The sequence below is a fragment of the Corvus kubaryi genome, unplaced genomic scaffold (assembly GCF_017639235.1).
Source record: "Corvus kubaryi isolate FWS band 111438036 unplaced genomic scaffold, C.kubaryi_AGA036_p1.0 133, whole genome shotgun sequence".
NCBI classification, from domain to species: domain Eukaryota; kingdom Metazoa; phylum Chordata; class Aves; order Passeriformes; family Corvidae; genus Corvus; species Corvus kubaryi.
In genome coordinates, this window is record NW_024580667.1 from 29,183,866 (window position 1) to 29,195,103 (window position 11,238).

An 11,238-nucleotide genomic window follows, 5' to 3' on the forward strand; every position below is an offset into this window, starting at 1 on the left:
ACCCAAAACTGCACAAAAGAGAGAGAAGACCATACCGGTGTAATTTCTGTCATCTAATCTCAGAGATAGAATCATTCACACCAAATAGATTTGCAATAATCTGCTTCTAAACTGCAATCTGCTTGCAGTTCACAGCGCAAAGCTCCTGAGATGTTTTAGCATTTACTTATGATAAAATGAATTGTGTCCAGAAGTAATTGACTGTATTCCATAGGATAGTTGTTCATGTGTAGTTATCTGTGTTGGCAGTGCCAGCATTTAAGCAGAGGGATGCCACATCAAGTTCTTATCTCACGGACCAGCATTTTTAATGAGATGGGTAATACTACAGCGTGCCAAACCAAAAGATTTGTAGAAAGGAAATGAATTCAATATCAAAAGGAAAAATTTCCACTGAGTCATATCACCAATGTTTTTCACATCCAGCAGGAAAGTTTTCAGATACCCCCTAACACTCTCAGCAGGAAATGTTGAGTACTTTATATAGTATGGAAGCAAGAGCCCAGAGCACCTTCCTGAATGCAAGCAGTCGTTAACAGCTCGTTACGGCACAGCCATCATGCTCCTGCAGGCAAAGCCAATGCTCAGCACAATCCCAGGGAGAGGAAGGGCCTCTTAGGTAGAGAAAACCAGGCTGACAGGGCTGTGTCTGCTTTGTCAGAGCAGTGCAGACAGGCAGCAAAGCTGATGGGACTTTTTCTAATGATGTCAGCAGGGGAGGTGACATTTGTGAAGATGGAATGGGTGGCTTAATGAGAGGGGAGACTGTTGTGAGAAGGCATCTTGCATGACAAGGAAATGGTGTGACAGAAAAGCTGACAAAGAGTAAATAGGGAGTACATTGAAGAAGGAGAGGTCTGTAAATGTGAATGCTACTGTGAGGATGCAAGACATCAAAGTGTCCTATTTCTGAGCATGGTTAATGTGATAAGCACAAAGGGGAAATGCCTCGGGATGGCATTTTGAAATCCTGTACTGAAATGATCCCTATCAATTGCTGACCATATGTGTTTTTATAAATCATAGTGAAGTTAAGAGGCAGTGAATGCGCCTATGCTAAATGGAGGACACTGTACAATTAAATGGGCAGGGGGTATATCTTCCTTATTTTTGAGAATCCATCTTAAATGTAGTTGCTGCAAGTGTTTAAAACAACTGACAAATAATATTCTGACAGGTAAGTGAACTCCTAAGTGTGAAAAAATGATTGCTTTCTGCTGTGATTATTAATTTTGATCTGCATCACCCAGGGAAACTTGTCAAACTGTTACATTTTTTTTCTCTCCTCAGAATTATTCTGTACTTGATATGAGACCACCAACGACAGTCATCACATTGAACAATGCCATGTATTGGCAAGATTTTGAAGATGCGTGTGTCTATGAATGTCTGGATGGGAAAGACTGTCAGAGCTTTTTCTGTTGCTATGAAGAGTGTAAATCAGGCTCATGGAAGAGAGGACGGATTCACATAGACATCTTAGAACTGGACTCTTACTCTAGGGTCTTTTTTCCTACATCCTTCCTGCTGTTTAACCTGGTCTACTGGGTTGGATACCTCTATCTTTAAATGTTGCCTGTAGCAGTGAAGACTGCAGCGTTTTCTCACTGCGGATGGATGGTAAAAGTGCAGAAAAAGTGAAGGACACAGTCAGTTTCATCTCAAATTATAAAGACTACATTAACCTTCACCATCACAGAGCCTGATGAAGAATTTTAATATGTAATTTCCTGAAAAAGAAAAACACGGAAGAATTCTCTCCTGACTGCTATCATTTTAAGAAAAAGGTTCTTTAAAAATTCAGCTGAATTTATAGTGTAAGCAATGTTTATGAATAATTATTGTATATTAGAATCTCTACTATTGTCCCTTGGCATAGAAGTTATTCACAATTCAGGCAAAGATTAAATACGTAATTTTTATTTTTCATTCCCATACTTTCTTCAAAATGCTGCCATATCCCTAAGGCTCAAAGCAATGTACACTGGCAGTAGCAAATAAGCCAAAGCAAATGAAAACACTCATTTGTATTCAAATTTGCTTGAGCTAAATCCCATAGGTTTTGGGAAACTGATGATCTCCTTGATATAGAGTAACCACCAAAAGACATATGTAGAAATGTCTCTGGTGGGATCCAAACATGGACATTACTTTCTGCAGAGGTCTGGGATTCATGGGATTAGCCACTTACCCACATATATTGGTTTAACTTAAAGGTGAAAAGGCGGATGGAGAAGAAAGTTATTATTTTGATATAAATAAGACTTGCCTATCTCTGAGGCAGCTGTAGGCATAACTTCTACAGTTTTTCAAGCTTTTAACTGTGTTTTTTATGACTCATTAAACACAGGATGGTCATTGATTTCTAAAGTACTATACTTGAAGCAGGACAAGATTCCTGCTTGTTCGTGTCATTGTAGCAGATCATAGTGCACAGCCCATGAGTAAAAATCACTATATAATAGCACCAGGAATATATGACTTTCTTCAGATTTCAATTTGTTAAAAAGTGCAATCATGCATTCTTATATTTTCCCTCAAAGCTGTTTTACAATATTGAAAAACATGCGTGCCAAAGGACTACTTTTGTTCTTTTTGTAACATTAAACACTGCAGTATTTACTCATGGTAGTTGTTCCCTGGACCTGAGGTAAAGACTGAACACCTGTGGCTTGAATAGTGCATTACAGGAACTCAATTGTGACACTTGGATTAAACATGCAATTGTTGGATTAAACATGAAGTAGTTGCCACATGTAGAAAGAGATTCTTTTCATTCTTTTCCAAATTTTCCAGCTATATTTTACACTGAAAACCAATTTTGTACTTGTCAAGATTTTGACCATTCAACTCTAAAATGACCATTTTTTCAAAAACTAATTTTACAGTATTAAACTAAAAGATGTCTTTTACAGACTGTCTACATAATTGTTATTAAGCAAACAAAACACATTCAGAATTAAATAGCAATAGCTTTTCACTACCCTTTGGATGACAAATTGTTACAAAAGATTGAAGTTAAAAGATACCTAAAACAACAATTCTATTTCTTTTCTCTTCTGGAGACAATTTTTTTTTTAATAGTTCAAAAAGTGAGTGTCTCTTCCACACAGTATTTGATGAAAAAATGAATAGTGGACATGACTGAAAAGGAGTTCGTTTTTTCCCCAAAAGGAAAACCCTGCAAACAATCAAAAACTAATGCAATGGTAATTCTAAGGGAACAGAAATTCTGTTATGTTCTTTGAAATATCACTGTCTGTCATTGCTGTTGCTCTGTTCTTCCACTGAGTTTTTAATTGGGAAAAAAAAAAACCTTAATACAAAAGTTAATTGTAGTAACCCAGAATCTTTCTTCTGTTTTTCACTTGTCTGAAATAGCAGAAACATAGCTGGGTTTAGGTCGGGGTGGGGAATCACTTCTGTAAGGACTGACAAAATTCAAATTAGAAGCACAGAGAAGAAATATTTTGAGGCAGAATCTAAGCCTTAATTTTAGAAAAATCTGCCCAATCTGATGTCTTCTAAACCAATGATAACCTTCTGGTTTCAAAATATATGTTGAAAATTTTGCTCTCATTAGCTAATTAACTGCTCCATAAACCTGTGTCCTGCACTTGGAAGTATGGATTTAATTTAAGGATGACACTGATATTTTAAGTAGTGCAAGAAGGTGATTAAATTGGAGTTGAATATCCTGATCTCTAATCATGATTTTGTCTACTCTAATAGTCACCTTCAGCCATGTTTTGCAAGAACACTAGAAATATTCCAAGCCTAAATAAAAGAATGGAAACAATTTTCCTTTATGGGGCTGATCCTGCAAACCCTCTGCACAATCAATTTTGGTGGTAGTATTGAGATAAGTGATGCACAATCAGGTGCCTTCCACCATTAGATTGTAGAGTGAGGTTTATTTAACAATTGCATGCTGTGTGAATTTCCTGGGAAGTGGAACATTCTCTTGTTAGATGATGAGCACATGCTTTTCTTACACTTCTGCCTGAAAGCAGGCAATCCCACCAGATCCTTCTTTGGAAGACTGATTCTGCTAAGTCCTTTCATATTGCCCATTTTCTGAGTGTTTTCATAAACAGAAGAGAGAAGCATATAATTCCACTTTTTTCCACTGTCCTAAATCAAGAAAGAAGCCTCAGACAATACTGCCTTCTGCTCTTATAGTGAGAGCAGAGGACATATTCTACTGTGTAATTTATTCTACTCTGGGGTTATCAAAAAATTGATTTTTATGCAAGGCAAGCAGCTGCAGGCTGGCAGGTTCCTGAATGCATTCCTCTGCTTATTCCTAGTAACTTGGCTTACTCTCACTGCTCTACTGCTCTGTGCTTTGGCAGCCACTGAAAAACCTTAGAGATCAGGGAAGATAAGCCTCCTACAATCTGAATCATTCAAAATGCCAGTATTTTAGAGACCTAGATAATGTGGTCTGCATACATCTATGTGCCATATCCTTCTGTAGGAGTAAGAATATCCTCAATAACCTTCAGATATTCTTTTGCTTCTTTTGCAAATTGACAAAAGTTAACATTTTTGTGTGCTGTCCCATGAGAAATGTAAGAACTGTATTTTAGCATTTTAGAACATTTTCTTATTATATAATTTCATATTTGAGACTTGCATTTATTCAGCTACTTCTTTTTCTTATTTAGTACTTACTTTTACCATTATAAGGAAGGGAACAGAGGAAGGCAAAACCAAATGAGCAGTGAAATGAGCACATTTGGCTATGTAAAACCTCTAAACCAAACATTATGTTCCTTCCTTGTTGAAGCTGCAGAAAGGATTCTGAGGGTTTTTTAAATAATCACCATTTTTTTCCAGGAGGATCTAAAGTCAGTCCTCTTATTCTCCCCTTCAATTAAAAGTTCTTGGACAGTGTTTTTCTTTATTGAGGGCAGCATTTTCAAGGCAACTAAGAATGTACGAAAATACTGGTCTTCTTAATCTAATCTTCTCAGTTTTTCTGGCTCTGATGCCTAGAATATTGACAGCTCCTTCTTTTACAGCCATTCTTCCAAGAATAAGGATATAAAAACTTGTAGCCAGTTTACTCTCTCTCAGTGTCCAGCAGTAATGTGGAACTGAAGTGCACCACACACCACACAGTTTTAATATAACTTTCTAATCAGAAATTACGGGTGTAGTTTAAAACACCTCAGGCATTTTGATAACCTTCTCTTTCTCATGTTCTCCTTAATCAACTCTCAACTGTATATTGCTATATTGTGCATACCAATAAAAATGATAAAAACTACAAAAGGCAGAATCATCTTCACAGAGACAGTGATGAGTAGTGAAGCTAAAAGAAGAGAAAGAAATTATTTTTTATTGCTGTGCAGTTCTTATCTGTTGCAGTCCTCTTATTCAATTTAACTCACAGCTAATTCCAAATCATCCACCTGGAGGTTTGCACATTCATCAGCTGGAACAGCAGTGACACATGAGCCTTTAGCTGATAGGAAATCATTTCTGGAACTGAAGGCATCCTGCCAAATAACTCAGACAGATAGCTATCTTAAGCACTTCTGCAGCTCTAATGTGTCTTGGTGTCTAGCATCTCATGTTGTTTTGTGAATTTATCACAACTGTTCTTAACTGGTCATTTCATGAAGGGAAGGCTGTTTACCTCCTTTTTATGCAAAATTTCACCATGTATCTAATAAAATTACTCTCCTACACGACCAGACGCAAAGCAACTCTGGAACTGCTGCCTTTGTGGGGAGGGAGACTCAGTATTTTAAGACAGACAGATTTCACAGGATCACAGAATTTGGAAAATACCTTGGAGATCATCAAGTCCAACCTATGACCTAACACCACCTTATCAAATAAACCATAGCACTAAGTGCCATATCCAGTCTTTTTTTAAACACCTCCATGACTATTTCATTAGCCTCACCATCTGGAGGGTTGGTGTTACCTTGCAAGCTGTAAAATAAAAAAAGTGCCCAGTGAAACTTGTAAAGGCTGTCTGTAACAGCCTGTGCTTTTTCCATTGGCTGCTCTTTCCATATAATGCAGGAAGAGAAGGCAAGCCATATCTCATAAGCTTAGATGCCTATGCATTCAGATGATTTTTTTTCAAGGTATCTCTTTCTTCTTGCTCACAGTGAAATGTTTGTGCCTCTTACTTCAGTGCCTTTATCATTTGTTAATATGAAAGGATATTCCTTAACATTAAAGACTATTTCTCATCTGAAAGTTAGAAAGTGGGACCAATGACCTTCCTGGAGTTCTTCCGGAGCATCATAGTGTGTGACGAATATTCTAAATGTCTTCAATGTATAGACTGAGCATTTGTCTGCATTTTCTTTAGTTTTCTAAACAGTCTGTAGGTTTCTTATTTCCTAAATAGCAAAAAGCTGCAGTGGAACTTCAGCAGTTTAGCAGAATCCTTCTTTCTTCACTCAGCAATTTCATTCCACCAAGAGATAGAGAGCATAAACTCAAGGCTCATCCAGATCTCTTTCCAGAAGACTATTTAAAATAGGTAAAAACCAGACTATGGATTGGGAATGCATTTCCACAGCTGAAAGGTGAGGTTCTTTTTCCTTTCGAGGTTTTTTAGCTTATTTTCCTCAGTTAATTTTAGATCCTTCCTCCCTCCACAAGCACAAAATTAGTTCAACTTACACTTGCCTACTGAGAAAAAAGTATAATGTCATTAGTGTTATACTATACTTGTCTGCCTACCACCTTCTTATGGTTCATCACACTCTCTTCTTGAAGGGTTCTAGTATGTACATGAAAAAATTAAGGCCTTCCTTCAAGACTCAGTGGCCTTAATAGTTTTATCTTTTTCCCTGGGATCGAGAAGGAGTTCTTTCCTCATAATTTAGGCCACTGGTTTAGATACTAAAACCAAAGCTATATTTTATACATAAAGTGAAATTATGTTTCAACAGAAAAAATTATCTTGGCTTGAACTGAATTGCTTCGACAAGTTAAACAGTAAAATTTTGTATGCTGAACCTTTGCTGGATAATTCAAAGAGATATGCTGTCCTACAATCCTGTCTAGCTAGGACTAAGTCCTGAATTAGGGATAAATATTGTTCTAATCATCTAGTTTACCTAGCAGATTTTTCTTTAAATGACTTTTGTCTTGACTGACTTCAAACACTTGGTTAGTTACTGCTGACATTCCTCAAGTGAGATATCCAATATCTGTGATGATATATTGCATTCTACAGGCTTTACTTTTTTTACTTTTCCTCTTTTGTTGTGGGTCCTCAAGACAGTGTCTGTATGCATCTGGACTCCTCAAGGGTTTTCCTAGAATATATGTGAAACTAGAGAATAAAATTCATTATGAAGTTCAGTGCCTCAGAGCTGGACACCTGAGAATTCTCTGCTTTCTACCAAAACATTCATTTTGATCTTCTAATCATTTGCTGTTTATAAAGGACAAACAGAAGACATGGTTATGTTTATTCATTTATCTAGGGGAAGGCTTTCCCAAGGATTGAACGAGGCAAAGCAGGCACTGATACACAGCCAGTCACTTGCTGGGTATTCTCTTATCTAGGCAAGGAATGGCTCTAGTCAGAGGAGACACAACAGCCTCTGGTATCACCGAAACACCCACATGACTTCACTTGGAGGCCTAAGCCAGCCTGTGGAGATTCTTATAGGAGAATTCAGGTGCTCCTTTTGATGTTTAATACAGCCCTTAATGCTCTCCTAATGTCTCTATAACTTCTTGCAGCAGTGCTTGGGAGACATGAAGCTATACTGACACAATGTATTCTAAAATACACAGAATTAAATATCCACAGTGAAGCTGGTGATGGCTTGTTACTGAGACTGTATTAGGATTACAAGTATTAAAAAAAACCCTGCTAGGTCTGAGTCAAAACTTTCCACATTAATTAAGACCATTGACCAGAAGAGGGGTTTAAGTACAAATTAGCAATCAGGAAGATCATTGGATGATATTCTGCAGGGGTTGATTATCCATTGTTTGGATTCAAAACTTGTGGAGTGTAGATTTGTAACTTAAGTACTTAATGTGAAATTTGTGATTTACATACCTAAAGTGAGGCCTAAAACAGGTAAATGCTAAAATTTCTAAATTGCACATTAATATAAAATGGGTGAAGAGAACAATATTGATGACATATTTTTTAAAAACTACTGATGAATGTGAAACAGAGCATTCTACAGAGTCCATTCCATGCTTATAGACCGCATGGAATCCTTAAAATGAAAGCAACTGTGGAACACATGGAAAGCTGGTAAAATAATTGCATTTGACAGTATTACACAGGCCATTACACAGTGGAAGTATGCCACTGCCAGACAGAGTGTTGCAAAGGAAAAAAAAAATCAGAATAAGCTGACAAAACATTTCCTCTGAACAACAATGGGAAACCTGGTGCAGAGAGATTACAGTATCACTCTCCTTATTCTCTTTTGGAGTCATTCATAAGTCCTGTGACTTTTTTGTCACTCACAATCACGTGGAATACCAACCTTAAATCACGGACCAACCTGTGGCTACCACAGATCATCACCAAACCTCTCATATAATCCTGATCTGAACTCTCAGTATACTGCTCTCAAAACACTTCTTCCCACCATGAAAACACATGAATTTTTTTTTACGTGAGTGTAATTTTAGTAATCTAATAAATACTGCCAACTATGTGCCAAATTGAATTTTCTTATAGAACACAGAAAAAATTTTAGATTTCTAATTATCCTTCCTTCCTAAGTTTTTGTTAGGGGTGTGTGATTTCGTTGCTAGCAGTGCAGCTTGTGATGTCATAGTGAAATGAAAGTAAAATTATGTGCCCAATGTGCCTTGAATAATACAGGTAGCACTAGTACCAGTATGTCATTCTAAGTTAGACAGCCATCCCAGTGATCCCCCAGACTGACCTAATCAGAAAAGTCAAACATCCATGTGCTTCATCTCCTCAAGTTCTCAGACAACTACTTTCCCTTCTTGATCACATCCATTCCAGTTTACTTTGTGTTAAGGAGTAGGGCTGTGCGTCTAGAATACTATTTATATTCGTATTTTGATCCCAGCGTTTGTATTTCTGGATACAAATAAATACACATTATCAGAAAATGCAAGTATGGTGTGCATGTTTGGTGGTTGTATTTTCTTATAGAATTTGAGAGCTTAACAAAACAGAAATAGATTTCTGAAAAATTGCTTAAGAAAAAAGGCATAGTGTGTTGCCTTTCTAATAGGGTTGTACAGTGTTCTTGACAGGAATTTCAAATGAGTCTTTGAAAAATACTTTCAACAGTGAGCATGAGCTGACTAAACTGCAAAAAATATTTGAGACTGCAGTTATGCATTGGACTAACTTAAACTGGGAAGAATATGCTACAAAATTCAAAGAGAAATCAAGAAATAGGCTGTGTCTTTTTCATAAACTGCTTGAATGTAAAGACTCTGCAATTTTAAAATTGTAATCAAATTTGGCCTCAAAACTTTCCCAACCCCAACTTTTTCAGTACTCAGTGAAATTTACTGGTAAAACTATACTCTGTGTCTTTACAATAATTATTTTTTGCCAGCCACTTACTGTTAAGTGAGACTGTCTTCTTGATTTATGCTCTTTGAATGTAATTTAATTCCCGCCTCTGTACATTCATGACCACAGAATTGTCAGTCTCAACCCACTCCAACTGTGAAATGCCTACTTCATTTTAGGATACCACTCCATAGTAACACTAGAGCTGACAGCTGGGCCACAGATAATGCATAAATTTCCCAGATCTCTCATGATTCCACAGATTTCCCTATCTGAGCTTGTTATATTTATACTTTCTGTATGTTCCTGGCACTAAGGCATGTTTTTCCAAAAGACATTTTATTTCACAAAAACCAATTACACACAGAACATTTAATTAAACTTTCACTAAGAAATCTCTTTTTCCTTGTTTTCACTTATCAGTTTGACATGCAATTCATGTTTTATCCCCATTTGTGTTCTGATACAACTAGTTACTAGTACTGACCTGTCTACTTAAAATAAACACAGATTCTGTACTTCCCTAACAGCATCTGACCCTTGTTATGACAGTTAGTTAAACGCAGTAACCATGTAGATGTGGTTATACCTCACTACCCAGGACAACTGGCAAGCATAAGTGTTGCCATGACTATTTTCTTTCTAAACATTAGTCGTTAACACTTGCCATTGTCACAGTGTGAACACAATGCCAGCTCTTCTCCCTTACAGAACTTAACCTGGAACACCAGCTATATTCTTGCAATTATCCAGGGAACCTGAATGTGAGTTGAGCACAGCCGTTCCAGAGGTTTAAGGTGCTCATCCTGCCAAATTCCGAGGGCTCTGATACATCTTTCAATTTAATAACATTTCCTGCCCAGGAGGCTCGAGTGTGCAATAGAATATGATGATGAATCGTGCCAATAAGTTCTGCCTTTTTATGTCACCCTCTGTCTCACCACCACAAATCTAGTTAAGAACTGAATTACTGCTTGGCAGTTTTAGTCAAAGTAAACTCAGTTTGTGAAATGGAAAATGAGCAAAGCTGAACATCAGGGAGCTATCCAGAAAATAAGGAATAAATGGAATAGATGTTTTCCTACTGACTGATATTAGAAGACCACTGTCACTTAATAAAAAATAGCCATAGTAAAAACCATCACATTTTAACAGTTGGTTTATGAATAGAAAGCACCTGTATTAGCTAGGCAAAGTAATTGTATATGCTAAAGTTTCACATGCAGCAATGTGTGCCAGGTTTGGGGGTTTTTTTACTGATGCATCTTTGGGGTGTTTTGGTTGGGTTTTTTAAATTAATTTATATTCCTGTAGAGTGCAACAGAACTGGCCTTAAAAGAAAGAATTTTTCATGTAAGCAAATTATGGGCCAACAGGAGTTTCATTAGCCCATCCTCTAGTCTTGGGCAAGCAGTGCACACCATAGACATACATTTTTGCATACTATAGTGGCTTTAGATTCTAGGTTGTGAGAAGATGGAATATATTTACAAAGAAATTCTTAGTCTAACAGTGTAATGGATCATAGCAGAGCCAAAGAGATACCCACTGATAAGGTGCAGTCTTAGTGTCTTGCTGTTGCCAGGCAGGAGTCAAAGCTCCACCAGATGACAAAAATAAGGCAAGTCAAGAAAAAAGCAAATTTCTACCCTTCCTAGGTAAGCAAAGAAATCTCTGCTATTCTGGGGGGGGGGGGGGGGGGGGGGGGGGGGGGGGGGGGGGGG

The 11,238-nt window shown here is 37.3% G+C and overlaps 1 protein-coding gene across 2 annotated transcripts in view; it reads left to right on the forward strand.

Moving 5' to 3' along the window:
• The window catches only part of GABRG3 (gamma-aminobutyric acid type A receptor subunit gamma3), a 309,864-nt gene extending 300,760 nt beyond the window's left edge, over positions 1 to 9,104 (forward strand). For both annotated transcript variants that reach the window (XM_042041158.1, XM_042041165.1), the window contains one exon: positions 1,291 to 9,104. In XM_042041158.1, coding sequence (XP_041897092.1) covers positions 1,291 to 1,569 — 279 coding nt within the window. In that variant the 3' untranslated portion in view covers positions 1,570 to 9,104. The remainder of the gene's footprint in view (positions 1 to 1,290) is intronic.
• The last annotated feature ends 2,134 nt before the right edge of the window (positions 9,105 to 11,238 follow it).